The 19,576-nt window shown below is 37.9% G+C and overlaps 1 protein-coding gene across 2 annotated transcripts in view; it reads right to left on the minus strand.

The window, feature by feature from the left end:
* The window catches only part of LOC126263411 (tyrosine-protein kinase Shark), a 159,720-nt gene that overhangs the window by 90,081 nt on the left and 50,063 nt on the right, over window positions 1-19,576 (minus strand). For both annotated transcript variants that reach the window (XM_049960507.1, XM_049960515.1), the window contains exons 6-10: window positions 10,536-10,623; window positions 10,291-10,449; window positions 9,997-10,202; window positions 9,738-9,908; window positions 9,417-9,642 (exon numbers count right to left, since the gene is read on the minus strand). In XM_049960507.1, the coding sequence (XP_049816464.1) occupies window positions 9,417-9,642; window positions 9,738-9,908; window positions 9,997-10,202; window positions 10,291-10,449; window positions 10,536-10,623 (850 nt within the window). The remainder of the gene's footprint in view (window positions 1-9,416; window positions 9,643-9,737; window positions 9,909-9,996; window positions 10,203-10,290; window positions 10,450-10,535; window positions 10,624-19,576) is intronic.

Raw genomic sequence — 19,576 nt, forward strand, 5'->3', positions numbered from 1 at the left:
AGGGACACTCTGCATAAACATTTCAAAATACACAAGAGTATTCAGCACCACAATTTCAACTTTGTGAGATTTGAAACAAACTGTGGAAAGTAAAAAATTCCACAGATCCTCCCTCAATGAACTTTATGCTTCTGGCACCAGTAAACTCATATCTGCCTTCGTCCATCATTCAAAGTACATCACCCATAAACTGTACTCATTCTAAACATAATACAATACTTGCATTGGGAACCAACTGTTGAAATAAAGGGAAGCATTCATTTGTTTGACATAGTACAAAAGTAACTGAAATAAATGAATAATTAGTTGAAGACCACCAAAACAAATACAAAAACTGACTTTCAAGGTGGCATTTGTCACTTGATTATTAGTTTAGCCTCCTGCGAGTCAAAACAGCTGAAATCTCTATTTCTTTCTTTGTCTGGTGGACTATTTTTCAGTTCACTGGCAAAGTTAAAACAGTCTATTTCACAAAACTAAATATATATTGGTGGTTACTTGTAAGAGCCAAAGTTTTACATATGCAACCACAAAAAGACACTGTTACTGATGAACTATGCTGGACTAAAAAGTCAAGTTTTATGACGAAACACCTTCCTTCCTTCCTTCTTCTCTCCCTTTTGTTTTTGTCTGTTGTATTGTTTTTCAGCTTAACTTAATTATTTTTACACAGTCTATTCCACACAATTAGTATACATATTTGTTATTACTTGTGAATGGCAACTTTGTAAATACATTATCAAAGAATGAAACTGCTATTTACCAACATGCTGGACTTATTTACCTAAAGAGTAAAAGCTTTAACTGTAATGAAGTTACCAACAATGGGTGGCATCAATATAAGACATATTTTACAATACATCTTTTTCAATGAAGGGAATGAATTCCATGTACAAGTCTACTCCTTACGTATGTTTCACTTTGTTAATATGCAGTGCACTTCTCTGCTGTTTTTCTTTCTTTTATTTATCACTACATCTGATGATGATAATTAAATCCCTAAGCACTCTAGATGAAAAAAAATTAAAAAAAAAAAAGATTGTTATATGCCATATTGTGCAGGCTTTTGGTATTCAGGCAATACTGGACATCCCCTTAGACACATTAAATTGCCTATGAAAACTGGCAATTTCCTTTTGAAACAGCGGGTACACCCCCACCCCCCCACCCTTTTTGGACACTTGTATTGCACAACATCTGATGAAGCCCAATTTGGAAAGATAATGTGTAAGAATGTGTCTGCAAATTATAAAATGTACCTCTGCATGAATGTAATAGTGTATCAGTGTGTTCCTGTGCCACACAACCACATCAGTTGTGGGTGACTGAATAGTTGTAACATGCACACCAGGTAGCATAACATAGAACTCAGCCATGGGAACTAGCGTTTTAGAACAATTACATGTGTATTTATCTTCAACCTAAACTTCAAAAAGTTGCTGCAACACGTGCACTTAAATGTGGCAGGTATTTTGAATTATGGTTCAGTAAGATACTGGTTGAAGTAGAGCCTAATTACCTTGTTTCCGAAATTGCCAACTTCATGAAGCTATTATCCAGTAAGCATTACTGAATGCTCTGTTTACTCGCAGTATGCAGCTCAATATTTTCTGTTCTCATTTTGAAATTAGTGAAGATTCTAAACCTCATTCCTCACAGAGTCTGATTACGGCTCACGACACCAGGAGGTATCAGCGATCGTTAGGACCATGTGTCAATTCTGCTTCCGCATAAACACAGAAGGCAGGTGTAGGATGGCTCCCCTGTGAGACGCAAGCGGGGCTTATTTCCCTGCACCACTCCTCTCCATTCTAGCAGTCATAGTTCTATTTTGTTTACAGAGAAAGCCAGCGGCCATATTATAGTTTCCACACTACAGTGACAGGTAAACAAAACTGGTCTACATATTTTGATCACACCGATAGTCTTCCTCTAACATGCAAAAAGAGGTATTTTCAGTTCTACTATACGTATCTAGTCATTTCTGTCTGTAGCATGTACAAATGTGGGTCTTATGGCTATGAATGCCCACAGAAGGAGTCAGCAATATACTTGTAAGGGCTTATATGTTACAAATTCAAAACCAATATTTTGCAGTTTTGTATTATTGAACTGAGAAGGAAAAAGAAAATAATGTCAAGGAACACTTTAAATAAGAAAAGTCTCTGTTCACTGCTGGGAAAATGCTACTATTTCTATGTTGAAAGCTTTAATAGAGCTAAAAGATAAAAACAAGCCGAGACCATTTAGAGGAGGAGGGGGACGAGGGGGGGGGGGTTGAAATTTCTGCAAAAGCAAACATTCCAGTTATGAACTATCATTGTAGAGAATAAACACTATTTATTTTCTTTTATTATTATTTTATCACAAAACACTTTTTTTTACAATTAGTTTAAAAGCTCAAAGACTTCGTCTTCAGACATGTAACGAGGCAACTTATTACTTTTGTATGTCGAATTACCCCCCCCCCCCCCCCTCTCTTTTTCATGCTAATTTTGACAAAAATAGATGCTAATTTTGTCAGAAATAAAGTCTACATTTTCAGACCCTTACGTGATTACAAAACCACACAGTTATCCAAAGGTGTGGGTTCACATGTCAACTGGCATTCAATTTGATTTTAATCTTTGATACAACTTTGTTTATATAAAGTGCATATCTCACTCAAACCCCCTCCCATGAACCATGGACCTTGCCGTTGGTGGGGAGGCTTGCATGCCTCAGTGATACAGATAGCTGTACTATAAGTGCAATCAAAATGGAGGGGTATCTGTTGAGAGGCCAGACAAATGTGTGGTTCCTGAAGAGAAGCAGCAGCTTTTTCAGTAGTTGCAGGGGCAACAGTCTGGACGATTGACCAATCTGGCCTTGTAACACCAACCAAAACAGCCTTGCTGTGCTGGTACTGCGAACGGCTGAAAGCAAGGGGAAACTACAGCTGTAATTTTTCCCGAGGACATGCAGCTTTACTGTGAGGTTAAATGATGATGGCATCCTCTTGGGTAAAATATTCCAGAGGTAAAATAGTCCCACCATTCGATCTCCGGGCGGGGACTACTCAGGAGGACGTCATTATCAGGAGAAAGAAAACTGGCATTCTACGTGGAGCTTGGAATGTCAGATACCTTAATCGGGCAGGTAGGTTAGAAAATTTAAGTTAGATATAGTGGGAATTAGTGAAGTTCGGTGGCAGGAGGAACAAGACTTCTGGTCACGTGAATACAGGGGTTATAAATACAAAATCAAATAGGGGTAACACAGGAGTAGGCTTAATAACGATAAAAAAATAGGAGTGCAGGTAAGCTACTACAAACAGCACAGTGAACACATTATTGTGGCCAAGATAGATGCAAAGCCCACACCTACCACAGTAGTACAAGTTTATATGCCAACAAGCTCTGCAGATGACGAAGAGACTGATGAAATGTTTGACGAGGTAAAAGAAATTGTCCAGATAGTGAAGGGACATAAAAATCTGGTACTCATGGGTGACTGGAATTCAATAGTAGGAAAAGGAAGAGAAGGAAACGTAGTAGGTGAATATGGAAACGGGCTAAGAAATGAAAGAGGAAGCCGCCTGGTAGAATTTTGCACAGAGCATAACTTAATTATATAGCTAACACTTGGTTTAAAAATCACAAAAGAAGGTTGTATACATGGGAGAGGCCTGGAGACACTGGTTTCAGATAGATTCTATAATGGTAAGACAGAGAGTTCGGAACCAGGTTTTAAATTGTAGGACATTTCCAGGGGCAGATGTGGACTCTGACCACAATCTATTGGTTATGACCTATAGATTAAAACTGAAGAAACTGCAAAAAGGTGGGAATTTAAGGAGATGGGACCTGGATAAACTGAAAGAACCAGAGGTTGTACAGAGTTTCAGGGAGACCATAAGGGAACAATTCACAGGAATGGGGGAAAGAAATACAGTAGAAGAAGAATGGGTAGCTTTGAGGGATGAAATAGTGAAGGCAGCAGAGAATCAAGTAGGTAAAAAGATGAGGGCTAGTAGAAGTCCTTGGGTAACAGAAGATATATTGACTTTAATTGATGAAAGGAGAAAATATAAAAATGCAGTAAATGAAGAGAGCAAAAGGGAATACAAATGTCTCAAAAATGAGATCAACACGAAGTACAAAGGGGATAAGCAGGGATGGCTAGAGGACAAATGTTAAGGATGTAGAGGCGTATATCACTTGGGGTAAGACAGATACTGCCTACAGGAAAATTAAAGAGACCTTTGGAGAAAAGAGAACCAATTTTATGAATATCAAGAGCTCAGATGGAAACCCAGTTCTAAGCAAAGAACGAAAAGCAGAAAGGTGGAAGGAGTATATGGAGGGTCTACACAAGGCCAACGTACTTGAGGGGAATACTAAGGAAATGGAAGAGGATGTAGATGAAGATGAAATGGGAGATAAGGTACTGCGTGAAGAGTTTGACAGAGCACTGAAAGACCTGAGTCGAAACAAGGCCCCGGGAGTAGACAACATTCCATTAGAACTACTGACAGCCTTGGGAGAGCCAGTCCTGACAAAACTCTACCATCTGGTGAGCAAGATGTATGAGACAGGCGAAATACCCTCAGACTTCAACAAGAATGTAATAATTCAAATCCCAATGAAAGCAGGTGTTGACAGATGTGAAAATTACCGAACTATCAGTTTAATAAGTCACGGGTGCAAAATACTAAAACGAATTCTTTACAGTTGAATGGAAAAACTGGAGAAGCCAACCTCGGGAAGATCAGTTTGGATTCCATGGAAATGTTGGAAAACGTGAGGCAATACTGACCCTACGACTTATTTTAGAAGATAGATTAAGGAAAGGTAAACCTACTTTCCTAGCATTTGTAGACTTAGAGAAAGCTTTTGACAATGTTGACTGGAATACTGTCTTTCAAATTCTGAATGTGGCAGGGGTAAAATACAGGGAGTGAAAGGCTATTTACAATTTGTACAGAAACCAGATGGTAGTTATAAGGGTCGAGGGACATAAAAGGGAAGCAGTGGTTGGGAAGGGAGTGAGACAGGGTTGCAGCCTATCCCCGATGTTATTCAATCTGTATATTGAGGATGCAGTAAAGGAAACAAAAGAAAAATTTGGAGTAGGAATTAAAATCCATGGAGAAGAAGTAAAACTTTGAGGTTTACCGATGACATTGTAATTCTATTAGAGACAGCAAAGGACATGGAAGAGTAGCTGAACGGAATGGAGAGTGTCTTGAAAGGAGGATATAAGATGAACATCAACAAAAGCAAAACGAGGATAATGGAATATAGTCGAATTCAGTTGCGTGATGCTGAGGGAATTCGTTTAGGAAATGAGACACTGAAAATAGTAAATGTGCTTTGCTATTTGGGGAGCAAAAAATTGATGACGGTCGAAGTAGATAGGATATAAAATGTAGACTGACAATGGCAAGGAAAGCGTTTCTGAAGAAGAGAAATTTGTTAACATCGAGTATAGATTTAAGTGTCAGAAAGTTGTTTCCGAAAGTATTTGTATGGAGTGTAGCCATGTATGCAAGTGAAATATGGACAATAAATAGTTTGGACAAGAAGAGAATAGAAGCTTTAGAAATGTGGTGCTACAGAAGAATGCTGAAGATTAGATAGGTAGATCACGTAACTAATGAGGAGGTATTGTACAGAATTGAGGAGAAGAGAAGTTTGTGGCACAACTTGACTAGAGGAAGGGATCGGTTGGTAGGACATGTTCTGAGGCATCAAGGTACCACCAACTGAGTATTGGAGGGCAGCATGGAGGGTAAAAATCGGAGAGGGAGACCAAGAGATGAATACAGTAAGCAGATTCAGAAGGATGTAGGTTGCAGTAGGTACTGTGAGATGAAGAAGCTTGCACAGGATAGAGTGGCGTGGAGAGCTGCATCAAACCAGTCTCTGGACTGAAGTCAACAACACAACAACAACAACAACAACAACAACAACAACAAATCTCCCTCAACCGACTTGGTGAGCTAGGTAGGAAGGCTATTACATCCACCTCAAACATAGCCATGCCTGGTAAAGCACTAATGCGTCTAATCAATCTGCTAGTTGATATGTCATGTTTCCTCTTAGCTTTCTGCCACCTCAAAATTGCACATCACCACTTAGCTAGTTCTGTTGCCCCATCTACTTTTCCCAAATAAAGAAAGTAAATACAGAAGCACTAGCACATATAATGATGTGAAAGTCACTAAAAATGTGCATGAGATTTTCTCTTTTCTGTGATTTCTTATGCATCTTAATATGTTTCCTACAGCTTGCTCACAGTTGGTAATAAATAAAAATCCACTATACATATAAGTGGATATTCAAATTTAACTTAAAAGCAGGAAATGATGAGGAATTTGCAACATGAAGTATTTCCACATCTTCAGACTTATTTGGCTATAAAGGAATAGATGTTATAAATTCAAGCTGTCATTTATTTAAGTAATAGAACAAACTCATGTCCTGTGTGTATTAAGTAAAGAAATTAAGCATCAGAAAGAAAATAATCATCTTTAATGCTGCAAGTAACGTACATCTTTCTGAAGAGCAATCATGCAACAAATTTGAGGAATTACCTGTTGATAATCCCACAAGTTACAAATGTAAAATACTGGTTAATATTCCAAATTAAGTATACTGACACTATTATGGAAAGGACAGACTGCTACATACCATACCGCAGAGATGTTGAGTCACAGATGGGCACAACAAAAAATTACTCAACATATAAGCTTTTAGGCAGAAGGCCTTCTTCTGATAACACACACACACACACACACGCACACACACACACACACACACACACACTCATTCAAACGCAAAATGTTAGAAGTAGTCATAATCAAGGTGCTTAAAAATGTTATTAGGGAGGCAAAGAGTATGTGGTACAATAAAATAGCTAACTGACAGGATAAAATTAAAACCATATGGTCAATTGTGAAGGAAATGTCTGGTCAGCAGCACAAGGTCGACGATATAAAGTCAGTTTGTAGCAAAAATATTTCTGTTACTGATAAATCAGTTATATGTGCAGTATTTAACACTCATTTTCTGAGCATTGCTGGTGAATTAAATAAAAATTCAGTTTCTACAGGGAATCATATAACTTTCTTGGCAAATGCCTTTCTGAGATTGATGTCTGAAATACTCTTCTGTGGTACAGACAAGGGAGAGATTGAGTCAATAATTTAATCACTGAAGACTAAGAACTCTCATGGATATGATGGAGTGCCTATCAGAATATTAAAATACTATGCTGCACATGTTAGCCCTGTATTTAGCCATATTTGTCATTTTTCCTTTAGGAATGGTCAGTTTCCTGAACGATTAAAAGTACTCAGTCGTAAAGTTGCTTTATAAAAAGGGAGACAGGGATAATGTAGACAATTTTAGACCTATTTCTATGCCATGAGTGTTTGCTAAAGTTATTGAAAAGGCTGTGTATGTAAGGATAATTAATCATTTTTTATCACACGATTTGCTATCAAATGACAGTTCAGCTTTAGAAGTTGTTTAAGAACTGAAAATGCTGCATTCTCCTTTCTCTGTGAGGTACTGGATAGGTTAAACAAAAGGTTTCAAACACTAGGCATATTTTTTGATTTAATTAAGGTGTTTGATTGTGTTGATCACAAAATATTGTTCCAGAAGTAGGACCATTACGGAATATGGGGAGTAGCTCACAATTGGTTCACCTCTTACTTTAGCAACACACAGCAAAAGGTCATTATTCACAATATTGAGAATGGCTGTGATGTGGGATCTGAGTGGGATACAGACAAGTTGGGGGAGGGGGGCAGAGATCAGTGCTTGGGGCCACTCCTGTTAATTATTTATATAAATGATATGCCCTCTAGTATTACGGGTAACTCTAAAATATTTCTGTTTGCTGATGACACTAGCTTGGCAGTAAAGGATGTTGTGTGCAACATTGGCCCGCTTTCAAATAGAGCAGTTCATGACCTCAGTTCATGGCTTGTAGAAAATAAACTAACGTTAAATCACAGTAAGACTCAGTTTTTACAGTTTCTAACACACAATTCAACAAAACCCGACATTTTAATTTTGTAGAATGGGAATATATATATATATATATATATATAACAGAGGGAAACATTCCACGTGGAAAAATATATCTAAAAAGAAAGATGATGAGACTTACCAAACAAAAGTGCTGGCAGGTCGATAGACACACAAACAAACACAAATATACACACAAAATTCAAGCTTTCGCAACAAACTGTTGCCTCATCAGGAAAGAGGGGAAGGAGAGGGAAAGACGAAAGGATGTGGGTTTTAAGGGAGAGGATAAGGAGTCATTCCAATCCCGGGAGCGGAAAGACTTACCTTAGGGGGAAAAAAGGACGGGTATACACTCACACACACACACACACACACACACACACACACACATATATATATATATATATATATATTCCTTACTGTCATTTCTTGTTAACAATATCAGATTATTCCCAATAACAAGCAGCTTTCGCTCAGTTAATACCCAAAAGAAATCAAACCTGCATTTGGATCAGACTTCCTTAACTCTTGTGCAGAAAGGTATGCAGAATACTGCTGCATCCATTTTCAATAAGCTACCGTTCGAATTCAAAAGTTTTAGCAGTAATCCACGCGCATTCAAATTGAAACTGAAGAGTTTCCTTGTGGGTCCCTCGTTCTATTCTGTCGAGGAGTTCCTTGAAAAATTAAGCTGATTCTTGTTGTATTGTTGATTGTGTTTACTTAAACTTATGGATTGACTTTTTTCGGGTTCATAAACATTTTATGTTTATTGGTTCTTTTATGTTGTAATTTCATGTACTGACATGTTCCATGACCTTGGGGGTTTGCTCCTCAATTTGGTCCTACGGAACTTGACATGTACCATTAAAAATAAAATAAAAATGCAGCTCACACACACAATCTGGGTGTGATTGTGTATGGAGGAGGCTCAGGTCAGGAGAGGGAGGGAGAACAGGGTGTGGGTGGAGGACAGTGAAGTGCTGTTTGTGGGAACTTACAGGGATGAGGTAGAGAGAGGGTAAGGTAGTTACATGCAGTCGGGAGGTAAGATGGAGAGCAGGGAACAGGCGGAAAAGGAGCAAAGTAAAAAGACTGTGGGTGTGCTCATTGAATAGAAGGCTGTATAGTGCTAGAGTGGGAACAGGCAAGGGGTTAGGTGTGTGAAGGACAAAGGGTAACGAAGGCTGAGGCCATGGCAATTACAGTAACGTAGGATGTATTGCAGGGAGAGTTCCCATCTGCAGTTCAGAAAAGCTGGTGCTTGTAGGAAGGATCCAGATGGCACAGGCTGTGAATTGTAATTATTCCATCCCAGATTTTACATTGTTAAATTATGTTCATTCATTGGACTGAACCACTGCAATAAGTTAATTATGGCAAATTACTTACCTTGCTGCCGCGGCTCGGGACCTTTCATTGATCTTAAGTGTAACAAATCAAGACAATGGTTTGTTTCAATTGAAGGAGACTGTATGTCATTGCAACTGGGCAGCACAGAATTGAGAGAGCCGCGCCTACTGTTTACAGGTGATGCTGCAGCACTTGACACTGGTGATACTTTGTGACTCCTGTTTGGAGACCTCTTCAACAGTTTCCGGCATGGCATAGTGGCAGACTGAAATGTGAAGTAAATGATTTTTCACAAATAACAGTTATGAAACAGTGTTGTTCTACAGAAAGCAATAAAAGTTTCATACAAATGTGACTAACCCCATTCAGTGCCAAAAAATTTGCTGGCATTTCAGGTACTGGCGGTTTTGGTTTTGGAGGAACAGGAATCTGTAGTGTTGTAGGTAGACCATCTGACATAGTGCTGTAGTGCTCTATTACATGTTCCAGAGAGTCCAAATATGGGCCATCATCAATGAAACAATAAGATCCCTGGATGAAAAATAATGTATTTTACATTAATTAAATCAAAGATATAAAATCACCAATAAAATTGATAATTTCTTCATGTTAAACAAACCTTTATCTGAATCTGAAAGTGATATGGATGTCCAGCATGAACTGTAGTCAGAACGTACATTCCACCATTACGATCACTGTATCGTACCAGGAAAGTGCCATCCTTGTTACCATACTCTTTCAAAAGAGCAACTGCTTCACTTCGATCTAATGTGCCATGGTACCACTCTTTCTTTTGTGTCTTAGGCAAAGGACACTTATAGTTCACTGTACATGAAGAAAATAAAATCACTACACGGTAGGAAATTAAAAGTGATTTCAAGCCAGAGATTGCACAAGAAACTAACATACTTACACAATATCTTTGCACATTCAATATGATTGTTCCTTCTAGCTAGATCAGCAGGAGTGTCATTTGCTAAGGTTCTCGGTCTGAGAGGTGCATTAAGGGAAAGCAAGACTTGAACCACTTCCTTGTGACCACGGCTTGCTGCTTCATGGAGAGGAACCCAGCCTACATTCATCAGTCAGAATTAGCAGAATGAAGCAGAATAGAAATTTTAAAATTTATTTACATAAACGTATTATTCACCCACATACCTGTTTCCGTATTCCGAACCTGTACATTTGCATAACCAATCTGTACAAGGATCCGAACAGTATTTGGGAGGTTGCTCTGACATGCATACTGAAAAGATAGTTACATATTCTCAGAACCACACTAATTCTCACACAAGTAATGTTATATGAACTTTACAATTTAAGTAAAATACAAACATCTGAAATACCACTTAACCGAAAACTGTATATTTAACAGTATCAGCATACGAAAAATGTACAAAAAACATGTATTTTATTATAATTTTCAGCTTTATTACTCCTGTAATTTTCTATTGTCTAACTGACACCATAGTATCTTTTAAACAGGAATAAGTGAAGCTCAACACATCAAAACATACTGGTTACTCAACAGAAAGATACCCTCTTAATTACAACTATTGTTCCTCCGAGTTTGTCACAGAGGTACTAAACCACGTATTTTATGCTACAATGCCAGAAGAGAGAAAATCTTTTTGGCATACACACTTCGCACTTCAACAGCAAAAGTGTCTTGTATTTCACTCTGAACAGTACATAGACTGTGTGTGTGAAGATGCACAGGGAACCGAAATGTGTGGTCAATAATGAACATTTAATACCTGAAGAAAAATTTTAGAGAAAAAGTAAATGTCATAGATTTGGAAAGTTTCCTGAATGGCTTTGTTCATCATATTGTATTGGAATTTCACAACTGAGCTGACTAACCCTCGAAGTTAAAGGTAGCACATGTTTTAACCAATAAGAATGCTTTCACTGGGGAGTGGAAGAATTCTGAAATCTTTGGGATTCAGGTACAGAAAATGCTATGATAGAAGATGCATTTTGATGGAGAGATCCAATATTGTAGCAGCTAGGGAAACTTTTCTAAGAAATATGCACAACAGCAGAAAAGAAAACCATCATCATCCTATTATTTATCTGGACGACCCCTGGCTCAATCAAAATCATGCCAGGAAACAAAGCTGTTAGAATTCCCAGGACAATGGTGGTTTAAAACAGTCAATGGCAAGGGAAACAAAACTTACTGTCTGTCCAGCAGAATCATCTGAATATGGCTTTATCAAAAGTGGAAACTAATATTTACATCAAGCAAAGAGAGCATTTATCATGGAGAGATAAAAAGTGGTGTGTATAAACATTAATTTTTGGATTTATGACATAGTTTAGAAGGGAGTAGTGAGTGTGCTGTCAATAATGCTAGTTATCATTAAAAAAAGAGAAAATTCCTAATTCAAATACAAAAGAAGAAGAAATTGCATTATGGCTAGAAGAGAAAACTATTTTAAGTTTTGAGCTGCTACACAAAAATGGAGATGCTCTGGCACCACAAGCAACTTCACAATTAATATAAACATCTACATGATTACTCAGCAATTCACAATTAATTGCCTAGCAGAGGGTTCATCAAACCACCATCAAAGATATTTCTCTACCTCTGCACTATTGAAAAGTGTGTGGAAAGAACAAGCACATAAATCTCTCTGTGTGCGCTCTGATTTCTCTTATTTTATCATGATCATCATTTCTCCCTATGTATATTTTCACAACCGGAGGAGAAAGTTGGTGACTGAAATTTCATGACAAGATCCTGCTGCAACGAAAAATGCCTTTGTTTTAACGACTGCCACCCCAATCCACGTCTCATGCCCATGGTAGTCTCTCCCCTGTTTCATGATAATACAAAACAAGCTGCCTTCTTTGAAATTTTTTGATGTCCTCTATCAGTCCCATCTGACACAGATACCACACCACAAAGCAGTACTCCAGAAAATGGTGACAAGTGTAGGGTCAGCAGTCTCTTTAGTAGGCTTGTTGCACTTTCTAAGTGTTCTGTCAATACATCGCAGTCTTTGGTTTGCTTTCCACACAACATTATCTATGTGATCATTCCAATTTAAGTACTCGTAATTGTAATCCCTGTGTATTTAGTTGAATTTACAGCCTTTAGATTTGTGTTATTTATCATATAACCAAAATTTAGTAGGTTTCTTTTAGTACTCATCTGGATGACTTGACAGTTTTTATTACGTAGCCAATTTCAATTTTTCACACCACCATACAGACATCTTGTCTAAATCATTTCATAGTTTCTTTTGATTATAAGGTGACTTTACAAGATGGTAAATGACAGCATCTTCTGCAAACAATCTAAGAGGGCTGCTCAGATTGTCTCCTATGTTGTTTATGTAGATCAGGAACAGCAGAGGGCCTACAACACACCCTTGGGAAATGCCAGATATTACTTTTGTTTTACTCAATGACTTTCCATCAATTACTATAAGCTGTGACCTTTCTTACACAAACTCACGAGTCCAGTTGCACAACTGGGGCGATACTCCATAGGTGCGCAATTTGATTAGAAGATGCTTGTGAGGAACAGTGCCAAAAGAATTCTAGAAATCTAAAAATACGAAATCAATCTGACATCCCCTATTGACAGCACTCACTACTACAAGAGAATAAAGAACTAGTCGTATGTTAGAAAAACAATATTTTCTGAATCCGTGTTGCCAATAAATCATTTTCTTCAATGTAATTCATAATGTTTGAACATGGTATATGTTCCAAAATCCTATTGCAAATCAACGTTAATGATATGGGTCAAAATTCAACAGATTACTCCTATTTCCTTTCTTGGTTATTGGCACAACTTGTGCAACTTTCTTGTCTTTAGGTATGGATCTTTTGACAACCAGGTGGTTGTATATGACAGCTACGTATGGAGCTATTGTACCAGCATATTCTGAAAGAAACCTGACTGGTATACAATCTAGCCTGGAGGCCTTACCTTCATTAAGTGATTTAAGCTGCTTAGCCACACTGAGCATATCTACTTCAAAGGTACTCACATTGGCAATTGTTCTAGATTTGAATTCTGAAATATTTACTTAGTCTTCTTTGATAAGGAGTTTCACAAGTGCTTTAGTGGCAGTGCCATCAGTGATACCACTGTTATTGTACAGCGAAGGTACTGATTGCGTCTTGCCACCAGTGTACTTTACGTATGAACAGAAGTTCTGGGTTTTCTGCCACATTTCAAGCCAGAGTATTGTTGTGGACACTATTAAAGCATCTCACATTGAAGTTCACGCTCAATTTCAAATTTCTGTAAAACTTCGCCAATCTTGGGAATTGTGCATTCTTTTAAATTTGGAATGCCTTTTTTTATTCTGCAACAGAGTTCTGAACCATTTTGTGTACCATAGGGGATCAGCACTATCACTAATTAACTTATTTGGTACATCTCCCTCAATTGCCACAAAAATATTTTTTTGAATTCAAACCACATCTGTTCTACACTTACATAGTCAGATTAGAAGGAGTGGAGACTCTTTGAGAAAAGCCGTCAAGTAAGTGTTTATCTGCTTTTTTAAATAGATGTACTTTGTGTTTCTTTTTGGTGGGTTTGAGTGCTATGGTATTCATTCTTGCGACAACAGCCTTGCATGATGCTACATATTTGCTTAGGATTATTTGCTGCTAAGAGGTCAAGTATATTTTTGCAACCATTTACACATTAAGTGAACTCGTGAAAGAATGTTTCAAAGTAATTTTCTGAGAAAGCATTCCGTACAATTTTGGATGTTATAGGTATTTTTTTGCAACATATCGAGGGCAGACTGAAGTCATGACCAACTATGATTGTACAAGTGGGGTATCTATTTGAAATAAGCTTTGAAGCTCAGCACGAAATATGGGCCACAAGGTAGTGAGGCTGCCCCTTATCACTGCCAGTATAACTGAATAATAAATGTATGGACACAAGTGAGAGGAAATGTCACATCCAGAGACTGCATATTCGGAATTAAAGATATGTGGAAACAATGATTACCAAAGTACAAAGGACAACTAAAACAAGCAAAAAGATATGTTCAGTAAACTAGATAAAAAGTCAGTAATGTCATATATCAATGAGGAATTCGAAGCTCTGGTTCACATTTAAAAGACTAGTTGACCATATCCTAGATTGATTTGTACCCAGTAGAACATTTCATAATGGGAGAGAACCTCCATTGTATACAGTCACTGTAAAGTAACTTCTAAGGAAACAGAGATTACTGCATAATAGGTGTAAAATAAAGTATAGAGCTATAGATAGAGTGATACTGAATTAAAGCCCTTTGGCTGTCAATACAGCAATGCACGATGCCTTCAATGACTACCATAGCAGAATATTGTCAAGTGATCTTTCAAAGAACCCAAATAAATTCCGATCATGTGTTTGCGCTGCTGGTGGCACTAAAGTTAGTGTCCAATCCCTAGTGAATGAGACAGGAACTGAAATTTAGTGTAGCAAAGCAAAAGCTGAAATGGTTAACTCTGTTTTCAAATGCCCCTTTACAAAGGAAAACCCATGAGAATTTCCCCAATTTAATCATCATACCACTGAAAAGATGAATGAAGTAAGTATTAGTGTCAGTGGTGTTGAGAAACAGCTGAAATCGTTAAAATTGGACAAAGCTCAAGGACCCACTGGAATCCCTGTCAGATTCTACACTGAATTTGCAGCGGAGTTAGCCTGTCTTTTAACTATAATGTATTGTAAATCCCTCAAAAAAACTCTTTGGAAAAAGACAGGGGTAATATACGTCTACAAGAAGGGCAGTAGAAATGATCCACAAAACTATCATCCAATATCCTTGACACTGATTTGTTACAGAATCTCCGAACATATTTTGAGCTCAAATATAATGAAGCATCTTGAACTGAATGACCTCCTCCCAGACAGGCAGCATGGCTTTCGAAAATATTGATCCTGTGAAACCAAGCTTGCACTTATCTCACATTACACTCTCAAAACTTCGGATCAAGGCAATCAGGTAGATGCTGTATTTCTTTATTTCCGAAAAGCATTTGACTCAGTACCACACCTATGCTTATTAAAAAAAAGTATGATCATACGGGGTATCAAGTGAAATTTGTGACTGGATTAAGGACTTTTTGGTAGGGAGGATGCAGCATGTTATTTTGGATGGAGAGTCATCGTCAAACGTAGAAGTAACTTTGGGTGTGCCCCAGGGACATGTGTTGGGACTCTTGCTGTTCATGTCATATATTCATGACCTTACAGACAATATTAATAGAAAAATCAGGCTTTCTGCAGGTGATGCAGTTATCTATAATGTAGTAATATCTGAAAGAAGCTGCATAAATATTCAGTCAGATCTTGATAAGATTTCAAAGTGGTGCAAAGACTGTCAACTGACTTTAAATGTTCAGAAATGATAAATCCTGCACTTCACAAAACAAAAGAATGTAGTATCCTATGACTATAATATCAATGAATCACTGTTGGAATTGGCCAACTCATAGCTGGGTGTAACACTTTGTAGGAATGAAATGATCACACAGGTTCAGTCATGGGTAAAGCAGGTGGTAGACTTAAGTTTATTTGTAGAATACTGGGGAAGTGTGATAAATCTACAAAGGAGATTGCTTACAAATGACTTGTACGGCCGTTTCTAGAATGTTGCTTAAATGTTTGGGACCCATACCAAGTAGGACTAACAGGGGATATTGAACATATACAGAAAAGGGCAGCAAGAATGGTCACATTTTTGTTTAATGTGTGGGAGAGAGCCACAGAGATACTGAAGAAACTGAGCTGGACAACTCTTGAAGATAGATGTAAACCATCCCGAGAAAGTCTATTTATAAAGTTAACTGGTTTTAAATGATAGGAATACACTACAACCTCCTGTGTATTGCTCACATAGGGAGATTAGAACATTTACTGCATGCACAGAGGCATTCAAACAATCATTCTTCCTGCTCTCCGTACATTAATGGAACAGGAAGAAACCCTAGTAACTGGTACAATGTGATGTACCCTCTGCCATGCACCTCACAGTGGCTTGCACATGTAGATGTAAATGTGGAGAATTCATATGCACATAAAAAAATTCATATGCACATTAAAAATTTGCAGGAAAATGACTTTATAAAGGTCTAAGAAATTTTCATTCACAGCATTCTTATTCACTCAAATGACTACTCTGATAATGAAGTTTTGAAACAGTTGTTCTGAACAGGGCAATCAAATAACAACTTGCGTTAGAAAATGTGTTTCTTATCAAACTGTAAACGTTGTTGCCTTTCTCCCTTACCGTTCCTCATCTTATCTTCCCTCTCTCTTCCCAAAAATTATCAATATGAGGCAAAACTGTCACTGGGAGTACAATGCCTATGCTGGCTTGTTTGTCCATGTTACTTGGACAGAAGACCCATGATTTCTGCTTTGCACTGAGATTAAAACTAAAATGCAAAACAAAAAATTCTTATATGTTCACATAACTAAATTTAACAGATAAGCAATAATAGTGTATTTTCCAATAATATACCTTATAAATCACACGAAACTCCGTTAATATGGGAAGGTTTAAGAATTGATGTTAAGGCTAGGCCCAAATTTGAAGGTTTTAATCTTGAACAACCTAAAAAGGACTGTATCATACTAAAAAGCTTAAAAGGTGCTCAACAGAATTTTCACAGGAAAAATAGAAACTACAGAGGACTTTTTCAAGGAAAAAAAAAAAAAAAAAAGGTTTTTAAATAAGTTTTCTGAATTAATACTAAGGAAAATCAATAAGATGAATTTGCTCATTTTAGGTTAATAATTGAATTTATACACTGCACTGAAATCAAGAATGTGTATGGTACAATGCCGTTTGTCTTTATAATATGATCATGTGTGAGTATGCTACTGCATCAGTGACACACAAATCAACTTATTTTTGTAGTTCGGAAGTAAAAAATATAGCCCACACAGACATTAACACTGTGTAAGGATTCACTGTCACCACATTGTCACTTTGAGAACATGTCCAATGCAGCTGCATTGGGACAAATTCAGCCAGCCTTTACTTAAATGTCACCCGACAAAAGACATATTAAAGGAAGAAGTTGGTCACACTTGAGAATATGTATTTTTGTAATTGCAAAGTTAAGTTGCATGGTATGTTGACTCACATTAAGTAGTGGATTTTAACTGCAATTTTGTAATGCCTAAACATTTAAGAACTGGTCTTTTCAGACAGTGGATGGGGGAAGACTCCAATTTCACAATTGACAAGCGAGTAATTTTTTGCCAAGCCTGTCATAAACAACTAAGTGAACACAGGTTATTTTTATCATTCATTATATCTAACCATCTTCTAGCTAGTCTTCTTCCCTAAGATTTCAAATCGAAATTTAAACATTAGTTTACTGACAAGCATATGCGGTTCAATTAAAGTTGACATTTTACATTAACAAGTTCTTATTTTTTTTAGTTACTGCCCTCTTACTGTTCACCTGCTTTGATTTTCGGTAAGCTCTGATAAAAAAAGTCACATTTCCTTCAACACGAAGATTCTGCAGCTCACATTACAAGTGTCTCTAGGAAGCAGAACAAACAACAAATTCAACCATTAATTTCCTTTATGACAAATAGTGCAGTGGACAGCTTTAATCTAGAGTACTACAACAAACACTGATGACCACTATATCTGGCTTTCAGCTGACAAGACCACTGTCTGTTGTGGTAGATTTATAGCTAATGTCATAGTGGGGAAATTAGATTAACACCACCTACTCTTATTTACTTCCCCATGAACCAAGGACCTTGCCGTTGGTGGGGAGGCTTGCGTGCCTCAGCGATACAGATGGCCGTACCGTAGGTGAAACCACAACGGAGGGGTATCTGTTGAGAGGCCAGACAAACGTGTGGTTCCTGAAGAGGGCCGGCAGCCTTTTCAGTAGTTGCGGGGGCAACAGTCTGGATGATTGACTGATCTGGCCTTGTAACGTTAATCAAAACGGCCATGCTGTGCTGGTACTGCGAACGGCTGAAAGCAAGGGGAAACTACGGCCGTAATTTTTCCCGAGGGCATGCAGCTTTACTGTATGGATAAATGATGATGGCGTCCTCTTGGGTAAAATATTCAGGAGGTAAAATAGTCCCCCATTCGGATCTCTGGGCGGGGACTACTCAAGAGGACGTCGTTATAAGGAAAAAGAAAACTGGAGTTCTAAGGATCGGAGCGTGGAATGTCACATCCCTTAACCGGGCAGGTAGATTATAAAATTTAAAAAGGGAAATGGATAGGTTAAAGTTAGATATAGTGGGACTTAGTGAAGTTCGGTGGCAGGAGGAACAAGACTTTTGGTCAGGTGAATACAGGGTTATAAACACACAATCAAATAGGGGTAATGCAGGAGTAGGTTTAATAATGAATAAAAAAATACAAACAGCATAGTGAACACATTATTGTGGCCAAGATAGACATGAAGCCGACACCTACTACAGTAGTTGGGTAGATCACATAACTAATGAGGAAGTATTGAATAGAATTGGGGAGAAGAGGAGTATGTGGCACAACTTGACTAGAAGAAGGGATCGGTTGGTAGGACATGTTCTGAGGCATCAAGGGATCACAAATTTAGCATTGGAGGGCAGCGTGGAGGGTAAAAATCGTAGAGGGAGACTAAGAGATGAATACACTAAGCAGATTCAGAAGGATGTAGGTTGCATTAAGTACTGGGAGATGAAGAAGCTTGCACAGGATAGGGTAGCATGGAGAGCTGCATCAAACCAGTCTCAGGACTGAAGACCACCACCACCACCACCACCACCACCACCACCACTACCACCACCACCACAACAACAACTTCTATTTAAAGAGTTAAGATTATACTAATCACAGTACTGTAGCCCACAATTTTAGGGATGTCTTACACTTCTTAAGGTCAGGAGAAAAATAGGGTGAGAAATTTTTGCTGCTGCTTCCTGTTAAAAGCAGGGGCAACACTGACATAACTCTATCCCAGTATGATCCACTGTATCTGCCTTGCCCATAGTCTACACCAACTAACAGAGAAAGCCAGAAATAATTTTCCTGAGTTTAACAGTATCACTTCCTCTGTTATGAAACTATTTCTCAAAGCTACTACCAGCATTCAGTACTTTAAGAAAGTAGCTCCAAACATTCCCCTCCCACCTGAGACCATACTTATGCACAGGTGAACCTGGCTCTGAGCAGCTTTATATTGTGCTGACAACC

The sequence above is a fragment of the Schistocerca nitens genome, chromosome 1 (assembly GCF_023898315.1).
Source record: "Schistocerca nitens isolate TAMUIC-IGC-003100 chromosome 1, iqSchNite1.1, whole genome shotgun sequence".
Lineage (NCBI taxonomy): Eukaryota > Metazoa > Arthropoda > Insecta > Orthoptera > Acrididae > Schistocerca > Schistocerca nitens.